The following is a 20,803-nucleotide window of genomic DNA, read 5'->3' as shown; positions in this document are numbered from 1 at the left end:
ATTAACGAGCTCTCACAGGATGTCAGCACTGTGTTCCAGGGACCACACTCTGAGTGGCAAGGCCCTAGATGATGGAATGGGCTGGCAAATGTATTTACAGATGTTCATATTACAAATCTATAAGGCTGAATTTTTTCTTCTTTAAACAAGATAACAATGAATCGATGTATCTTGCTCTTTTATGTTCAGAAATTACATTAGATAATAAATGCGTACATGGGACTTCCTTGGTGGTGCAATGGTTAAGAATCCACCTGCCAATGCAGGGGACACAAGTTCAATCCCTGGTCCGGGAAGATCCCACATGCCACCGAGCAACTAAGCCTGTGTGCCACAACTATTGAGCCTGTGCTCTAGAGCCCGCGAGCCACAACTACTGAAGCCCGCACTCTCTAGGGCCTGCATGCCACAGCTGCTGAGCCAGCGTGCTGCAACTACTGAAGCCCCTGTGCCTAGAGCCCGTGCTCCACAACGAGAAGCCACTGCAATGAGAAGCCCGCACACCGCAACGAAGACCCAATGCAGCCAAAATAAATAAATAATAAATTTTAAAAAAACTTAAAAAAAAAAAAAAAATGCGTACAGAGTAATCTTCTGTAAAAGCTCAGTGTGTCCACCAGCTCTTGTCACTCTGTACTCCCCATGGATCTGCCCTTGGATTGGCTGATGCAGTCACCATGTGAATGGATTGACACTGCTTGGCCACTTGTGAGAGGTCACATGCCAGCGATGGAACAATCTCTCGTGCTAATTTATTCTGGACCTCTGCTGCCTCTGACGATTGCGCATTAGAGTATTTTCACAAGTGTTATTATGGTAAATCTGACTCAACTAGAGCATTTGGGCTGACGTTTTAAGTATTTCACATTTACGACCCCTTTGCAAAGGGATTTAGCAACGTCCAAAAAGTAGATATGCACTTGCCCTTTGAACCATTTCCAGGTTCTCATTTCTAGGACTCTACCCTGAGGCTACGCTTTTGTGGGAGACAGAATAATGGCGTCCCAAAGATGTCCCCATAACCTGTGAATATGTTAACCCTGCTTGGCAGAAGGGACTTCACCGATGTGAGTAAATTAAGGATCTTGAGATAGGGAGATTATCCTGAACTAATTAGTTGGGTTCAATGTCATCCAAGGACCCTTAAAGTAGAAGAGAGATCAGGATAATGCAATGTTCTCCATCCACCACTGCTGGCTGTGAAAATGGAGGAAGGGAGACAGGAAGCAAGGAATGTAGGTGGTCTCTAGAAGCTAGAGAAGGCAAGGAAGGGCATACCCCCTAGAGCTTCCAGAAGGAACACAGCCCTGCTAACACCTTGGTTTCAGCCCAGTGTGACCGACTGCAGACTTCCGACCTCCAGAGCTGTAAGATAATAAACTTGTGTTGCTTTCAGCCATTAGGTTTGCTGTAACTTGTTACAGCAGTAATAGGAGACTAATACACCTTCCACAAATATGAAATAGCATAGGCATAGGACATCACCTTGGTTTTACTTGTAACAGCTAAAGACTGGAAACGACCCAAATAGCTATAATTAGAGACTAGCTGAACAAATACAGTGGCATCCTCTGCACCTGTAAACAAGAAAGAGGAAGCTCTCTATACCTAATATGAGCTGACCTTTAGGACATATTTTCAAGTAGGAAAAAACAAGATCCAGCACACTATGGATTTTACCTTTCAAGTAGGAAAGAAAGAGAAATAAGAATATACATATGTTCCTTTTTCATAAAGAGAAACACTACAGGGTAGGCCAGAAATAAATTAATAAAAATAATTACTTATGGGGTATGTGATGAACAAGCTAGGGAAGGAAGCAAGATATCTCTGAGAATATATCTTTTAATATATCACTTTGACTTTTGGGCCAGGTAAGTGTTTTCCATATTCAAAATATAAAATTATATTTAAAAATAATTTAAAATAAAATTAAAATATTCATATTTAATTTTAATAGTTTTCTGCCTACGATCTACATTCTAAAACCTTCCCTAGACTTACTCCGCTACTAATGGAATTCTATCCCAACGCAAAATAAATACTCAAATCGAGAAACTGTTTCCTGACAGAACTGGCAAAATCACAGATTGCTGGTGGGTTAAGATTGACCATTTCTGCTGATTTTGCTGTTTGTTAAACCACATTCTGACGTTACGGACCTGACTGACAGGCTATGGGGACACGGTACACCACTTGCACGGTACACCACTATTTGCAAAGCAAATAGAGAAAACCAATTTCACAGAGCTAGCAACAGTGCCATCTGGTGGCAACACCTAAAGCTATAACTTAAAATTGAAGTACAGTGTGCTCTTTTATACTGGAATTATATATATGTGGGGGAAAAAGCAACCAGAAATGGCTGGTAGTAAGACCTTATTAACTCCTGTGTGAGAGACTGAGGTGACTCAATACACGATACTGATATATTGCATTTAAAAATGCATTTAGCTTGCACGAAATCCTTATTGAAACTCAAGCAACAAGAAGCAATTTTGAAAAAAATTATTTTAGTGTCAATTATAGACATGCCCAATCTATTTTCATAGTTTTTAAGATCCATGTTATAAAAATTCAGCCAGTTTCAGGCTAACAAAACAAACAGGCCGGATGATTTATTTACACAACTATTTCTGATTATCCGGGTTCTTAAAAGTGAGAGAGAGAAACGACTACCACATCCCAGGAGGGTCTAAACTCCTGAATAAAACACACCTTATTTGTTTTTCATTCTTCCTTTCCCAGTACAGGCCAATGAATAAAATTATTTCCATGTTCAATTCTTATCAAAAATAAGAGATTTTCTCTTTCTTTTAAGATGACTGTTTACACATAAAATTACACTATCGAAGTGAGGCAATTAAGCAATGTGGAGTAAACATAACTTTGCTTTAAAAAATCTTAAAATAATTGTCATAAAAACACTTTGGATAATTGCTTCAATAGCGCCAACAATCAAATTGCTGTGAGATGAATCAATTCGATTCAAAAGAAATTTGTGGAGCACCTACTGTGTGCCCTGCCTGACCCTGATTCAGGTACTGGAAGGGCTAGTGGAGGTGCCTAAGAGCCAGGGAAGCTTCTGTAAAGTTCACTGGAGAGTTGGCAGTTAGTGGTGCGAAGGGCGGGGCTTGCGGCTGAAGAGGGCAGAAACAGACAGACCTGTAAGGCTGCGAGAACACAGAAAGGATGCTAATAAAAAGGGAGGAAGAAACGTTGGGATTGGGATTGACATATATACACCAATATGTATAAAATAGATAACTAATAGGAACCTGCTGTATAAAAAAATAAAATTCAAAATAAAAAAGAAAGAAAAGTTGTGGGAATTCATGGGCAACTTTCTGATAAGCAAAAGCAGGGTTGGCGTTATTTTACCTTACTCTTTAGCTAACAGTACTAGTTGTAAGCGAGGCTATAGTTCAGGAATTACCATCCCTCCTGGCATCTGCTATCACCCTTGCTGCGGACTTGCTCATCACATGCACGACGCACAGAGGGCAGTTCACGGCGCCGGCTATGGTGATGGCTCTCAGCGTGGCTTCTGCCTCCACCGCTTCTGGGCGGCCCAGCTCATGGCCCTCGGGACCCGTTATCCCCAAAGCCAACACCTTCTTTGTTCCCTAAAAAAGGTAGCAGGAACATACACACCGGTGAGAAAGGTTTACTAACGACAACTCCCATAATTTTGTTGTAAAACGAATGCACTGCCAGGCTTTTATTTTAGATTAGGTATAGGTGTGTGTGAATGTGTGCGTAGACAGTGTGTGTTTTGGGTAAAAATAATCTACTACTCTCAAAGCACATGTTAATTTTTCATATACATATTTCACAATCAAATCATTTTGATTGAAAAGGTGACAAAGATATGAGGTCTGTTCTAATCACAGTCTTTGAAAAGTAGTGTCCATATTTAAGACTTCTTATTGGTTCAGAACAAAATATAATAAAATAAAGTATTCTAGTCCCCCATATTATATCCTTGATGAAGCGACTCATGCGATTATGTAGTTAGTCCTACGTTTTACTGATTCATTCTCTTCATTGCCTTCTTCCCTGATCCACGGAGTGATATTAGACCAGTATTTCCTCTCTCCAAAAGGGTTATTCCTTCCTTACAAAAAAGTCCGGAAGTCAAGACTCAGTGTCAAAATGACTCGCCTGGTGTCACACAGCTAGGACGCGGAACAGCCCAGTTTAAACCTGGTGTGTTTGACCTTACAGCTCATGCTTTCCTCTTATCAACACCCCTGCCCACCGCCCACCCCCCATGCTGGCCACAGGGCCTCCATCTCACTGACTTTAATGGGAACTGAGCCCAGGGAGACAGAAAGATCAGCTAATATAAAGGGTAAGAGACAGCTCTTTAAATCTTGCAGATGGTGTACCCTTTGGGCATTAATAACAGAATTAACATGAGAAATATCATCTAGATTCCTCCACAGCACATTTTAATACCCAGTTTCTGAAAAGAATGGGGCTTCAAACAGCTACCTAATGCACTGCTTTAGTCATCAGATTTCACCGATGTCCACACTTTGGCATTTTGAACCAGCAGCTTGAGCTACCTAAAAAAAAAAAAATGCTGGGGACACAAAAATATTTGTGTTTTTAGAATAAACCTTGTCTGAGATCTAATAACTGATCTGAAAAAGGGAACTCCTCATTCCAATACATATACCACCTGCAAAAAACTCAGAGCCGGACAGCAAGTAATTCAAGTCAAGTGTTTGCAAGCCACATAAAATTAGTTTCTGAACTTCCTTTCTTCCAATCCATTAAATGAATTTACCTACATGGGGCCAGTCATCCTCACCTTAAGTTATGGCCATTTTCATTTCTGTGGAAGTTCTGGAAGGCAGTTACTTACCTCTGCAATTAGGTCTCCATTTTCTGCATGAACTTGAGCAATTGCTCCAATTTCCTTGCACCGAGAGAAGACCTTGTACAGCTCCACATCTCTCAGCATGTACAGATCTTTATAGGCCATAAACATCTTGAAGGAGTTCACACCTTTATCTTGGGTAAGGATTTTCATTTCTTCTTTAACCTAAAAGGGCACAAAAACCACAACAGAATGTCACTCTTTAATTTAAAGATAGTATCAGCATTCTCCAAATTCCTGCATTCAGAAGAAAATGAAGTAAAATAAGGACATCAGTTGAACTCCAGAAAAATGTAATTAAGGTCTTGATCTTTCCCCTAGGTTAGACCTCATTTCATCTGATGAATTGCTGTTGCTGCGATACTTTTATTTTTTTATTTTTTTAAAATTATTTATTTATTTTGGCTGCGCTGGGTCTTAGTTGCGGCAGGCGGGATCTTTAGTTGCGGCATGTGGGATCTAGTTCCCTGACCAGGGATCGAACCCAGGCCCCCTGCATTGGGAGTGCAGCGTCTTAGCCATTGGACCACCAGGGAAGTAAGTCCCTAGGATACTTTTAAATCATGAAAGAGTTAATAGCATTTTCCCCAAATACTTCATTGTTATACTTTACGAAATTCTCAGCATCTATCTCCTGATGAGAAGAAATTATTCTAGAACCTGAAAACGAAGCCACTGGCAGCAACAGAGGCAATTGTGTCTCTAGAAGGAATCAGAGCTAATGTGAAGTAAGGGTTTGGGGTCAAATCTGAAACCTACAGGATGAGTTCAGAGATGCAGGTAGTGGAAGATGCAGACTGAGCCACTGGCAGCTCCTGGGAGTTGAGTGACTCTGGACCTGTCAGAAGCCTCAGGAGCCTTCTGGGTTGCCAACTAAAAGGTTCTGATCACCGATTCCAATGTGTGGAGGTGGGGAGGTTCCCCACCCTCACCAAGCGGCTCTCCAGACACCAGCTGGGGGGTATCCTACAATTAAACTCAATTTTCACACTATCTACCTGCACCAGGTAGACTGCACTGGGTTCCACAAGTTAAGGGTTCAGTGCTATGGGGTGTCCAGGTTGTCACCTGCACTTCTGACCAACTGGCTATAAGTCAGAGCTTCCCACAACCCCCTCCTCGGATTCAATTAATTTGCTAAAGCGGTTCACAGAACTCAGAGAAACATTTTACTTACTGGATCACCAGCTTATGATAAAAGGATACGATAAAGGATATAGATGAACATCTGGATGGAAGAGGTATGTCATAGGGCAAGGAATGGGGAAAGGGCACGGGGCTTGACTGCCCTCTCTGAGAGTGCCACTCTCCCCAAATCTCCACTCGGTCAGCATCCTGGAAGCTCTCCAAATCCTATCCTTTTAGGTTGTGGCGGAGGCTCAATTACACATTCATGATTGATTAAAGCATTGGCCATTGGCAACTGATCCAGCCTCCAGCCCCTCTCCCCTCCCCTCCAGGTCAGCTGGGTGGGACTGAAATTTTCAACCCTCTAATAATACAGTTGGCTCCTGGGGCAATCAGCCCCCATCTTTAGGTGGGGTCTAAAAATCACCTCTTTACCATAATAAAAGACACCTTTGTTGCTCTCATCACTTAGGAAATTCCAAGGGTTTTAGGAGCTCTGTGCCAGAAATGGGGACGAAGACCAGACATGCATTTCTTATTATAAATCTCAACGTCACACCAATGGTAAGCGACAAGTTAAGATCAAAACTAGCTTAGTAAGTGCCCTTGCAGGTCCAATTCTAGTCTCAACAAAGACTAACAACTTCAAAGGAAAAGTCAGAAGACGATCAAATAAAATTGCCTGAATTTCTATATGTTAAAACACACACACACACACACACACACACACACACACATACAAATATATATATATATAACATAAAATATAAAACAAAAATATATGACAAAACATATAAATATATACGACATAGGATTATAGCTCTTAGTTAATAAAAAATTTAAAAAGAGTTATTGCTGTTTCTACTTGATAAGAAAAACCCTAACATTCTAAGTAAAAAATGTTACAGTTCAAACAGTAAATACAAATGACTAATAAACATGGAAAAAATGTTAAACTTCCTACTGATTAAAAAGTTTAAAATAGGGATTTCCACAGTGGTTAGGAATCCACCTGCCAATGCAGGGGACATGGGTTCAATCCGGGAAGATCCCACATGCCACGGAGCAACTAGGCCCATGCGCCACAACTGCTGAGCCTGTGCTCTAGAGCCCACGAGCCACAACTACTGAGCCTGCGAGCCACAACTACCGAAGCCCACGTGCCTAGTGTCTGTGCTCCACCACGGGAGAAGCCACTGCAATGAGAAGCCCACACACAGCAATGAAGAGTAGCCCCCGCTCACCAGAAGTAGAGAAAGCCTGCATGCAGCAACAAAGACCTGACGCAGCCATAAATAAATAAATACATTTATTTTTTTTAAAAAGTACAAAATAAAACAATGCAATTTTTCCCTACTGAATCAGCAAAGTTTTTAAAATGACAATATCACATGTTAAGTTACTCACTTCCACCACTATTTATTCCTTTACTAATTTTCCTTACTTTCCTCCATGGCACTTTATCACCTGGCATATAATATAGTTACTTGTTGATGGCCTGCCTCCTCCTCTAGAATTTCCACCCCGTAAGAGCAGGGCCTTTGTACAGTTTGTCCATTGCTATATCCTAGAATAGTGCGTGGTCCATAGTGGCCACTCAGTAGTAGCTTTTTGTTGGATGAATAAATGCATGAAAAGGAACGGCAAACACTAAAATGCTGAGAATGGTCATCACTGAAATGATAGAATGGGTTCCAAGATCCATTAAGTGACGACAGCAAGGGCAGGACTTGGGATAGTGTGTCTCATTTTTTTAAGCTTCTTTATAAGTTCGTATTTTCTACCATGAGTCTATTATTTTTATCGTCGGAAAAAAAATGCTTTAAACATTGTTGGAATATTCACACGATGAAATATCTATTACTCCCTGAGTAGAAGAGCCTCTCTGAAGGTGACCTCGTTAAACATCCCTGTCATCCACATCCATATCCATGGGTAAGTCTCACTATACTGTATTGCTCTCGCACCAACAGTATCACCTGGGAGCTTGTTAGAAATGCAGAATCTCAGGCCCTGCCCCAGACCTACTGCGATGGGTTGACTGTGTCCCCCCCAGATTCATATGTTGAAGTCCTAACCCCCAGTACCAAATGTGAACTCACTTGTGTAAAAAATTAATAAACAGAAACCTCAACTAAGCGGATGTCGGGAGACCAGAAGGGGGAGCTCTCACACCTGCATGTCAACACGGGGGGGAAAAAAAAAAAGACTCCTTTCTTGGCAAAGACTCAGCCAATGAAAAGTCACGGACTCTGTCTACTGCAGCCCTCCCAGCTTCCCTTCCCCCTCCGTGAAAGCCTGCTACTTCCCTTGCCCTGCGGGGACTTGCACGTGGCTCGCCAAGCTTGCAGACCCTGAACTGCAATTCTCTGCTGATCCCAAATAAACGCATCTTTGCTGGAGAAATACCCAGCAGTCTATTTGTTTCAGGTCAACATTTGGAAATAGGGGCATTGCAGATGTAATTAATTAAGATGAGGTCAGCAGGGTGGACCATAATCCAATAAGATTGGTGTCTTTGTTAAAAGGGGTTAATTTAGACACACACACACAAACACACACACACATACATAGAACATCACGTAAAGATGATGGCGGAAATTCAGGTGATGCTCCTTCAAATCAGAGAATACCAGAGATTGTCAGGAAACCACCAGAAGCTGGTGAAAGGTATGTAAGAGATTCTTCCTTACAGCCCCCGGAAGGAACCAACACTGCCAACACCTTGATCTCAGACTTTTAGCCTCCAGAACTGTGAGACAGTACACTTCTGTTGTTTCAGCCACCCAGTTTGTAGTTCTTTGTTACAGCAGCCCTAGCAAACTAATACACTTACTGAACATAATCTGTGTTTTAACAATATTCACCAGGTAATCATTTGCATATTAAAGTGTGAGGAACACTGGTAAGGGCAAACTTTGCTCTATCTTATAAAACAAGAGAGGGAGGAAAGGAGGAAGGTAGGAAGGTAGGAAGACCCTCAAAGCACGAAAGAGATCAGATGTCTCAGTTAGAATGGCGTTTCTGGGGAAAAATTAACTTTTTCTCTGGACTATAAACCTTGCTATTACGTTTGCTGAACTATCTGTTAAAGACTGATTACTTGTTTTATATTAACTTGGTGTCTACAGTCCAAATTTTGGCAAGGAGGAGGGACATAAGTTACATGGTAACTTCAAACAAAGTCATCCCGTGAGCCCTTTCTGGCAAAACGAGTTCTGAATTAAGTTCAATGTGGAAAAACATGTCATTGATTTAAACCACAAGTCGACGTTTCTTCCAAAGTACACATACATGTTTTCACGGGAAAAAAAACAAAACATATTTTAACATCTCTCAAAACTGTCTTTTCTGTCTGAATCATGTTATCATTTCTGCCATGACCTAAATAATTAGCAGATATGGAAGGTTGTGTAAGCTCTGTTTTGAAATGCTTTGACCAGGTATTGATGTTAGCAGAGCACCAGGTTAGTGCACAGCTAGGAGAAGGCCTTGAACACATTCCCAGTCTGTCCCTTCCTTGGTTTTTTCCCAGATATTAAAAACATTTGTAACTAAAGTTCTAATCTGTGGGAAAAGACTGCTTAAAAGTGTCCTGTATTGTTAAGTTGAGAAGTCCAGTACTTTTAAAAATTACATTTAAAGTATTTACAAATCATGAATTAAATATTAGGAAAGTCTTTTGTGAATGAGTATAAGGGATTTATCCTACCACTTTCATACGCTTTAAAATTTTTTTTAGTTTTCTAAGTTGATAATACCTCACATGATTCAAAATTCAAACAGTACAAAAGAGTATGCAGTGAAAAGTCTTCCCTCCAACTCTGACTTCCAGGAAGCCACCAACATCACCAGTTTCTTACGTTTTGACATTGCCTGTTCCTTGACCTTTGCACAGAACAAGGACTAAAGGACTAAATGGAAGAAACTGGACCCCCCCAGTGGTTCACCTGCTCGCTCCACCATGTCACGGCCACATGAAGGCTGTAGTCACAGCAGACTTCAGGATCAGCCCAGCTTCTCCAGGTCTCGAAGGCCTCGATGAGGGAGTGGCCTTTGTGAGGAATGGCAAAATCAATGATCATGGTGGTGCCTCCTGCCAGGGCAGCCTGGAATCACCAAAGAGTTTCAACAGGTTAGCCATCAGTTTTCTAGCTGAGTCATTTATCTCCTTGAACAACATGCATTTGCAAGCACTTGGGCAAATTTGATGGGTCCAGGAAATTGCACAAAGATGCTGCCTGTTTAAAAGATCTAGAGAGACATGAATAGATGTTCCATAAGTTAAAGTTTGAAGTATTAAAAGAGCTGGAATTGCTTCTGCAAAAAGAATGACACGTCTGATGAAATGAAAACGGCTTTGACCAAAGAAAATAGTGAAGGCTGTAAAGTAAAACCAAAATGGAAAAACGGAGAAGATTCAAATATTTTTCTTCTCAAGAAAACATCATTGTACAATCCACTTCATTAGAATCAATCGTGGTGAACTGTATCTCTAACTACACTGTGTTCCACACAGAATCCTGGGAGACTCACGTGATTCCCACCTCACCTTCATTCCCCACAACCAACTGGTGACTCCTTAATCTTTCCTTAATTCTCAACTGTCCCCTCTAATCCATCTCCAATGCTCTGGTCTTAATGTCACCCCTCAGCTTGATCTTTATGTCCCCAGTTTTGCTCTTACTTCCTCCAATGCAAACCCCTTTTTGCAATTAGGGGGAAATTCCAAAGCACAGATGTGACCCCTTGACTCCAAGACTTAAAACTGAATGCTTCTCACTGCCTCTGGAATAGCATTTAATCTTTTAAACATGATCTACAAGACCTTGCACGATCTGCCTTGAAGCTTCTATTTTCCCTGGCATATTACACTATGTTATATTACAACTGGATTAAAAACTATTAAGTTATTAAATCATGTCTTTGACTAATTACTGACTTTGACTTTATTTAAACTAAGATTAAAAGATGGTTAAATGTGATTTTAACTGCTGTGTTCAGACAATGTAGGTGAAAAAAAAACAAAAAACATAGGCAGGGATATACTAGTGCACTGGTTAAGGGCACCGACCAAAGAGGCTTATTGGTTCCAGGGCACAGCTCAGATTCGGCACTTATCAGCTATGGTACTCTGAGCAATTCCTTAACCGCTTCCTTCCCTCCTTCCTTCCTTCCTTCCTTCCGTCCTTCCCTTCCTGCCTTAATTCATTCCTTCCTTCTTTCCTTGTACAGTATTGTTCTGTACATTCTGCACATTTGATCCCCAGAACTTATTCGTCTTATAACTGGAAGTCCTTTGATCAACAGCTCCCCATTCCCCCCATGTGCCCCGTCCCCAGCCCCTGGCAACCACCATTCTACTCTTGGTTTCTCTGAGTTTGGCTTTTTTAGATTCCACATATAAGTGAGATCATATAATATCTGTGTTTCTCTGTCTGACTTATTTCACTTAGCACAATGTCCTCAAGGTCCATCCACTTGGTCACAAATGGCAGGATTTCCCTCTTTCTGGATAATATTCCAGTGTATACATACACCATATTTCCTTTATCCACTCATTCATAGATGGACACGTTAATTTATTTATATCTAGACTATTGTGAATAATCCTGCAATGAACATGGGAGTGTAGACAGCAATTTCTTAACTTCTGTGTGCCTTTGATTCCTAACCTGTAAAGTGAGGACAGTAATTGTACCTGAACCATAGGGCTGTTGGGAGGATTAAATTGGGGTGACGTATATAAAGTGCTTAATACCGTGTCTGACTAATGGTAAGTGCTTCATAAGCTTCAGCCCACAAGGAGTGATGAGCCTTTGCACCACTGCTTTAGAATCAGGCATTTCCCCACTTTTCATACACTGACTCATCTCACCACCAGAAACATGGTCATGTTACAACAAAGAAGGGAGTGCCACCAGCTTCCCTCCGGGGTCTGCACCCCTGTCACCCTCCCCCCAACTCACAGCCCCCAAGACATGCCGAGTGCTCCCAAGGTCCCAGCTGCTACATTAGCTCCATTCTATCTCCTTGTTCTTGCTTACTTCAATGGATTTTTATTTTTCCTTAAGTCACTTGGTCTCACTCCAACTCTTTTTGCTCTCAAAAATTTCACTATTTATACAGGATCCTGTACTTTATCTTTAGATAACAACTGCCTTATGCATGACAAAACAATACATATTTGCATTTCTTAAGAAATCCCTATTGGTATAATGACAATACCAGAAAAAATTCCTTAGGCTCTATATTTTTATTTGAATGCAGATTAACCTTCTCACTTTCTTCCTTCTAAACTGTCTTCTCACAGATATCCCTTGAGGCTGAAGGACATTTTTCTAATAGAAAGTGCTGTTAATTAAAGTGTTGGAAGAAAGTACTTTTTTAGCGTCTACTGAACTAGAAAATCAAGCTTAAAGAGCAATTCTTTCCATATTAAATGTCTATCACATGCAGGATGTGGGGAAACTAAATACAGTGCTGATAGAAATATAAATAAAATGATGCAGCCACTTTGGAAAATAGTTTGGCAGTTCCTCATAGAGTTACCATATGACCCATCAATTCCACTCCTAAGTACATACCCAAAAGAAACGAAAACATGTCCACACAAAAACTTGTACACAAATATTCAGTGCAGCATTATCCATAATAATCAAAAAGTGGAAACAACCCAAATGCCCATCTACTGATGAATGGATAAACAAAATGTGGTATATTCATACAATGGAGTATTATCTGGCCATAAAAAGGAATGAGGTTCTGATGCACTTGCTACAACTTGGATGAACCTTGAAAACGTGATGCTAAGTGAAAGAATCCAGTCACAAAAGATCACATATCATATGATTCCATTTATATGAAATGTCCAGAAGAGATAAATCCATAGAGACAGTAAGTAGAATAGTGGTTACCTGGAGCCAGGGGCCTTGGGGGAAGTTGGGGTGACAGCTAAAGGGTATGGGATTCTTTCTGGGGAAATAAAAATGCTCCAAAATTGATTGTGGTGATGGTTGCACAGCTCTGTGAATATACAAAAGAACATTAAACTGTACACTCTAAATGGCTAACTGGTATTGTATATCAATTACAGCTTAATAAAATTATTACCAAAAAACTGTCTACCCAAGTAAGCCATTACAGGGAGTGAGTGGGCTGTTACACACAATGCAATGAAAAGTCTTCCCTCCAATTCTGACTTCCAGGAAGCAACAAACATCACCAGTTTCTTGTGTTTTGACACTGCCCATTTCTTGATCTGCCCATTTCTTGATCTTGTACAGAGCAAGGACTAAGGGACTAAATGGAAGAAACTGGACCCCCCCCCAGTGGTTCACCTGGTCACTCCACCATGTGACACACTAATAATCAGACACACACAAATAATCAGACCGTCTAGAGGGGGAGACAGAAACATGCACAAACAACTATAATAAAATAATCAGATGGTAATAATAGGTAGCAAGTACACTTCCATAGTAAATGTGGTATAGGAATTGCTAAAGGGAAGTTAAAATTGCTAAGCTCCCTAGAAGAGGAAATGACTGCTGGGAATTCAGAGGAAGCTGGGATTTGAATTAGCATTAGGACATAAATGTGCAGTTGCCAATAAGGATAATAGTATCTAACTTGTAGTGAGTGCTTATTACGTGCCAGGAACTATTCTGATGTTCTAAATGCTTTAACCATCTCATGAGCTCTGCAGCCGGTCGTATTGTTAACTCCTTTTTAGAGTTGAGGAAACTGAGAACAGCACCGTGAAATAACGCCCCACATCTCACAGCTAGAGAATAACAAAGGCAAGACTGGACCCAGGTCATTGGGCTCCAGGGCCAGTGCTTTCAGCAACAGTTGACAGCAGGGGGGAAACTCTGCGAAAAGGGTCCGTGAGGAAGCATCAGCAGAAAAGTGGTAAAGGGCAGAATGTACACGCAAAAGAGAAACAGACTCACAGGTAGAGAACACAAACTTGTGGTTATCAAAGGAGAGAAGGAAGATGGGGAGGGACAAATTAGAAGTATGGGATTAAGAGACACAAACAACTATGTATAGAACAGATAAGCAACAAAGATACACTGTACAGCTCAGGGAATTATACCCATTAACTTGTAATAGCCTATAATGGAGTATAATCTGCAAAAACACTGACTCACTGTGCTGTACACCTGAAACCAATGTACTACCGTAAACCAACTGTACTTTAAAAACAGATGACTGGGATGTGTGAAGCAATGGTTCCCAGAAGAAGGCAAGGCAGTGGCTGGCTGTCTGCAGGGGTGACGGGAGTCCAGGAGCTGATTTTGACTGGAGTGACTGAGCGGTGGCAGATGAGGGGCCAGAGAAGGGCAGCCGATCTGGTCTTTGGAGGGAGCATGAATTCTGTGGAGAGCAGCCTGAGCGTGAGGTGCTCGGGCACATGTCCACTCTGTGTGTTTACAGACAGAGAAACGCAGCCCTAATGCTGAAGAGCACTCAAATGCAGGACAAGGATGTGGCAGGTCACCTTGCAGAGGATGCCAGAGGGGTCCCAAGGTCAGGGGAAATAACCAGAGAGAAAGAAGCCACAGCGACATGCCCCAGAACATACCAACCCTTAACAAGAAAACAAAACAGGTCTGAGCCAGTGGCTGTTTCTGGGTGGAGTGACTACAGATCCTTTTAATTTTCCTCTAGTTACATTTCCTCTTCAATAGTTGCTACATTTTCTATAACAAAGTCTAACTTTCAAAAGAAGAAAAAATAAAGATTTTACATATATGTGATACAAATCCGGGTATGCATGTATATGCCATATAAATTAAGTAGCTCAACTTCGATGGGCCTCTTATGAGACTGAAGATGTGATGGTCAAATGGCCACTTTTTTTTTCTTTTTTAAACTACAGCAAATTGAAATTCCTGGGGCTATCTTTTAAAAGCCCATAAATAAGGATTTATCACAGATGCTCCATCTCCCTAATGAACAGAAAAGGAGCAGCCACTTGTCTTCTTTGGTTTCTTCTTGTTCTGTTTCTCCTCCCTAATTCCCTCCTTCTTCTCACCCTCAAGATGCGAACAGATCTAGAAGAGCTACAGCGCCTGGGACAGGAGAGCCTGGCCCAGTCCTAGGCAATGGATTGCAAACGGAACCTGTCTTTTTCCAAACCCCTGGGGCTTTATCCATCCACCTGCTGCAGGGATCCTGGCTGCTACCCTGGGACCTGGCAAACAGTGGCCGGGCACTGTCAGCACCCCAGCCTCCTTTGAACCTCTTTCTTCCTCCTGCCTCTTCGGTTCTCTCTGGTTACCCAGGGTCCCTTGGCTGCCCAAAGTTATCTCAAATCCCTGACTATTATTTCAAGGTCTGAAATGTTCCTTTCTTTCCACTGGATCCAGGGAGCCACGTGCCAGAGCTGCAGTTCTGTAATCCCAATTAGAGGGGACACCAGGAGGCTTGTGAAGGAGACCTGCCCCTCCCGGGAAGTATCTGCCTCTTGAAAGAAGAGCTTGTTCAAATGCCCAGTCCTGGGTTAAGCATCTTACACACATTAGCTCATTGAATGAAGCCTTGCTATGGTCCTGAGAGGTAGAAATTGCTTTTCTTATTTTACTGTTGAGGATACTGAGGCTCAGAGAGGTCAAATGACTCTCCAGGGTCACACAGCTGGTGAATTCTCACTGGGAACATGGAGGAGGACACAGCTTTGAGCAGGAGGTCTTGCATTCAGCCTACTCTGGGCCTCAACCCTAGGCAGGCCATTCCCCCTTATCCGATCTTCCATTTAGTGTGATCTGACTTCCAGCCTGTTGCCCCGGGTCATCAGTGAATCATTACTTGGAGAAAGGCATAGGTTGGTAAAATGAATCAAGCATTTAGAAAACCCAAAGCCACACCAAGACAAAACAAGTCCCATCAAATTATAAATTGTAAATTCACAAATGAGACGCAACTTTATTAAGCTCACGTGATATTCATCACTGCGACAACTGCCATTGAAATAATGCGCCCCTAAAAGAGTTATTACAAGGAAAGGCCCATATTAGTGCTTCTTGGCCTTCACACACTTGTTAGCCACGGGATAATTAACTTTATCCAGCAAACCAACTCATCAGAACATCTCGTTCCTAGCCCACCTTGGATATTTTCAGTATTCATTGAATTGCTTTTAACACCAGATGCTTCTAGATTCACTTCACAAAATGCTCACCAGGGTCAACGTTTGGAGAATGAAGAGAGTTTACGGGAGGGAGAACCAGTAAGGGGTGAAAATTTCTTTCATATTCTTATACAAAACCTAATTGTTTCCTTTGTATTTATTGTTGATTGACTTCTCCTTTATTTGTCAGTTAGCCAAACAAAATGCGTTTGCTTTTTCTAATCTTGGCTCATAAATCAGTTCTTTCCGCTCCTAATTACTTTGGCTGTTCTCCCTTGAAAACCTTCCAATCTGTCTAAAACCTTCTCTTGAGGGGAAAAGAGCATGTGCTGCCTTAGGTGGGAACGTGACAGAACATAAATTGGGATAAAACTGTTCACATTTTTCGGTGAACTTGCACTGAATGTACATGAATTTTAAAAATCTATCTTTTCTCTTGTGAATCTGTCTTTTGTCAGTTTAATTTGTGGGCCCCCAAGAACTAAACATAAGAGGTTAGAGGAAAAATTTTTCTTTCCCGACAGCAACGTCAAGGAAACCTTGAATCCTGACTACCTCTGTCAGACACTGAAGGCATGCAGTCCAGATAAATGAGGGAGAAAACAAGCAGTGGAAGTGGAAAGCATGCAAAACTCAAGTATGAAAACTGAAAGAAGGCAAGTCCCAGATTCTGTAAAATTCAGTGAAAGGATTCCTAACACACAATACCTTCAATAGGGCCAAAGCCCTATTTAATATCAAGTGGTTTCAAATTAGTCTTTGAGATGGTTTTATTTTCTTCCTCTGATTAGTGCAAAGATTAACTTTGTAATCAGTAAATAGCCACTGAAGGAAATCACAGAATTATACACTCTTACAGCTGGAACATGGAACTTATTAACACAAGAATGTTCAAAGCTCAGCCTTACAAGCAATTAAAGAAATGCTTGTTTAAAAACATTAAGAAATTCTATGTTTTCCCTATTAAATTTGCATAGATTTTTAAAAAGTCAATATCCACAATTAACTAGGAGGCAGTGAGATGGGAATTAGGATGTATTGCTGGGAGGGGGGCATAAATTGAAGGGCAATCTGGATGTATGTGTTAGACTCCTTTAGGATGGATCTAACACTCACTGGCCCAGGCATTTCACCCTGAGGGGTGATTTCTACGTCAATCATCAGGAATCTGAGTGATGAATTATGTCACAACGTTGTTATGCACAAGCCAAAAAAGCTGGAAGCCACCAAAATGTCCAACACGAACAAGATGAGAGTGGAGCTGTTAACAGTTGGGGAAACAGAGGGTGAAAAATGGGTCGAGCACTTGAAGAGAAGGATAAACTTGAGCACTTGAAGTTTGAGGCGCCTGTGGGACATTCATTGTCAGATGGGCAGAAATGGAAGCCTGATGCGGAAGAGATAGAAGACCAGAGAGAAAGATCTGGGACTCAGCCTTGGAGAAGTCAACAGGCCACAGAAATCACGTTCTCTGACAGCAGTGAAGGCCGTGGGGGAAAGGTTTAATGAACAAGGCTGATTCCAAAGTGTATGCACCATTTAGTAGAAGGAAAAATGTTTATATGTGTCCCCAAAAAGAAAAATCTGAAAGGAAAATGTTAAAAGCAAAATGTTGAAATTATAGATGATTTAGATATTATTTTTCTTTATACTCTTCTGTATTTTCATTTTTTTTTTAAAAAAGCAGTGTCTTCATTCAACTATGTATGATAAGTGAATATAATGCTCCAGCATTTTCCTGAATGATAAATATATGTATTTTTCATTACTTAAAAAAAAAAACTTTAATCCAAGATGTTCTAACTATTGCCTTGTTTTACAGATATGGAAATACTGACACCATCAGTAGCGGAAGTGACTTGCCCAAGGTCATGCAGTCAGCATGCACAGCTTCTGAAAACCATCCTGGAGCTCCAGCAAGAAACGGAAAAAGGGATTTGGTTTGTAACCAAGCTCTCTGAATCACAGCTCTTCTACCAGGTGAGGAAGCTCTATAAATACAACCATAAGTATGTGCTTAATCATATACCTTCCACTGCCTTATTATAAGTAATCACCTCCATGGCATTTTACCAAAATGTTCCAGAGCAAAGTATAATCTTCTCTCTTGATAATTTTGAGGACTTTTTGTCCTTTACAAAAAAAGTGTTCTGCATTTTCTCAATTAAAAAAAAAAAAAAAAGATCCTTTTGCCAGCTACTGATGCTGTCAGGTTTTTAATGTGAGTCCACCCACTCCAAGCTGTATCTATGTCTGAATACAAATACATATATTTGAAGACTGGGGGTGTCAATGGAATGTCCTGCCATCAGCAATGCACTTAGTGAATGACGAGTCTGTGAGAACAGAAAGTGCATGTACTATAACTGAATACAACAGGTTACAAAACTTTTATAATACAGGTACACACATTCACACACACATGCACAATACAACCTCAATTATGTAAAATAAAGCATATGAAAACCATAAAGACAATACACCAAAACACTGGTTGTCACTGACTGGGAGATTATGGGTAATACTTTTCCTCTTTCTACTTTCTTATTATTTTTTTCCAATTGTCTATAATCGTGTATAGCTTGGATATCTAAAAAACGTATTTTAAATGTCAACATAAATTCATTGAAATTTAGCAAATTTCACGTTTTAGCAAGAGAGAAAAATGAATACTCTTCACAACAGATAACGATCCTTCCTACAAATGACTTTGACCATTGTCCTGATAGTAAAGGTTGATAATTAGTAACTAGGAGGATGCTTTGCAAATATTGGCATCAGCAGCCTGCCCCAGACCCCTCTCTCTGGGTCAGATGCTTCTTTTTTCTGTGAAACATTCTGGTCTATCCTAGAGGACTGGGGAACGTGGAGGGAGAGAGGTGTAGGGAGAGTAAAACTGTTAGAAATCGGTTGGGTAACGGATATATCCTCAAAACTTCTCTGAAAGTGTTTGCAGCCTGTACCTGCACTAAACAGACCGATCTGTTTCACACACACCAGGGCATGGCCCACCAGGAAAAACCCGCGCATCCGCGTGACAGCTTAGACCTTAAGGATATCAATACTTCCACTTTGCAAGGAGCCGTTTCTCCCACCACATCCCCAAACGCAAACCTCAAGGAGGGTATAGGTTTGGCTCCAGCCAAAGTGCTTCGGGCAGTTTTAACTTTATGTTCCAGTAACGCTTCCCTGTGCATCTCCTGATCTTGGTTCCGGAAGCTTTCACAGGTTCTTTTCATAGACTGAGCCTCTAGGCCTTTGCGTCTAGAGAACCCAAGCCTCCCTCACCTGGGGACCTGTGATCTGATCCTCCCACACCATCAGTAAAGATGCAGGTGCTCAAACAGCAAGAATCAGGGTCTGTGTTTAATGTCCCCGGGGCAAGCACGTCGGAGAAGTGGTGGGGACAGGTCAAGTGCGAGTGCTGGGAGACCATGTCTGCAACAGTTCTCTTGGAAACCCTTGTCTGCGTCTTACTTTTTTGGCTGGTGGGTGGAGGCAGACGGGGGACGTGTGGGCTCATCACTATCACCCTCCGCGCACTGCCAACGTTTGAGTGACGGCAGTAACTTCTAGGTGAATGGATTTTTCACTCGGTTTGGGCTGGGGACGGATGATGGGGACAAACGGCTGGGAGTGTCGACTTAAAAGAGTCTATCGATTTTATGGAGGACTTGTGGACTTCCACAGAACACCCAGTGAAAAAGAGGGGTTCGGGGGGAGGGGTGCAGAGAAACGAGGGTGCGGGAATAGGCTGCCGTAAACCTGCCAATTACCCGAAGAGAGCAGGGGACGCCCGGCTTGGCCAAAGACGGGCTGATGCCACCGAGGAGGGCCACCTAGAAGAAGGAAGCTCAGCGTGGGCGCCTTGCCCCTCCGCGGCTCGCTCCCGCCCCCTCAAACCCCCGCGCGGCGCGAGCCGGCCCAGCCAGACCCCGGGGGCGCAGCCTCAGAGGCGGCCGAGGGCTCGGCGGGCGTCCCGGGGCGCAGGGCGCGGCGAGGCGTGTACCTTGGTGCCCTGGTAGAAGTCGTCCACGGACCGCGAGCCCATGAAGGGGAACTGCATGTGCGTGTGCGTGTCGATGCCGCCGGGCAAGACCAGCTTGCCGGCGGCGTCTAGGACCCGCAGCCCGGCCGGCGCGTCCCCGGGCGGCAGCAGGTCACGCCCCAGCGCCCGCACCACGCCGTCCTCCACCAGCACGTCGGCCACCTGCGAGGAGTCGTCGTTGACCACGCGCCCCCCGCGTATCAGGAGCCGCGACGGCGCCGCCATGGCGAGGGACGCACGCGCTGCGGGCCGCCCTCTTTCCGGGGGCACGGGGAGGGCGCCCGGGCCGAGGTCCGGGTTTATCAAGGACCCGCTGCGAGGGGGTGGGGGAGGAGAGGCTCCACCCCCCGGGGGCTGGGCCTGCGCGGAAGGCTGGGGCAGACCCCGAGGTCAGCGGGCTTCAGACCTGAAAGTTCTGCCGCCCTGAATCCAGGTGTATGTCCAGACCCTGGATGTACACCGAGATTTTTCCCTTCCGGTCATTGGAAGGGGAAAACCTTGGAGGTAGTTTTAAAGACGAGGGACGTTTGTTTTCCTTTCTAAGAAAAGGCACTTTGGGGAAAAAAATCCACTTCATTTCTTCCCTTTATGAAGAGTGTGT

At 42.6% G+C, this 20,803-nt stretch overlaps 1 protein-coding gene and 1 non-coding gene across 2 annotated transcripts in view; both read right to left on the bottom strand.

The window, feature by feature from the left end:
- DPYS (dihydropyrimidinase) overlaps positions 1-20,429 on the bottom strand; it is an 85,136-nt gene extending 64,707 nt beyond the window's left edge. Inside the window, exons 1-4 of the mRNA XM_007446546.1 lie at positions 20,164-20,429; positions 9,967-10,125; positions 4,874-5,053; positions 3,437-3,626 (exon numbers count right to left, since the gene is read on the bottom strand). Of these exons, the coding sequence (XP_007446608.1) occupies positions 3,437-3,626; positions 4,874-5,053; positions 9,967-10,125; positions 20,164-20,427 (793 nt within the window). The 5' untranslated portion in view covers positions 20,428-20,429. The remainder of the gene's footprint in view (positions 1-3,436; positions 3,627-4,873; positions 5,054-9,966; positions 10,126-20,163) is intronic.
- TRNAG-CCC (transfer RNA glycine (anticodon CCC)) lies at positions 5,352-5,424 on the bottom strand. Its single transcript has one exon. It is a non-coding gene; the product is annotated as a tRNA-Gly (tRNA).
- Positions 20,430-20,803: the final 374 nt, after the last annotated feature.

This window comes from Lipotes vexillifer, unplaced genomic scaffold, assembly GCF_000442215.2.
Source record: "Lipotes vexillifer unplaced genomic scaffold, Lipotes_vexillifer_v1.1 scaffold327, whole genome shotgun sequence".
In the NCBI taxonomy this organism is placed as follows: Eukaryota; Metazoa; Chordata; class Mammalia; order Artiodactyla; family Lipotidae; genus Lipotes; species Lipotes vexillifer.
The sequence above is the reverse complement of the archived record's forward strand: the minus strand, read 5'-3'. Positions and strand labels throughout refer to the sequence as shown.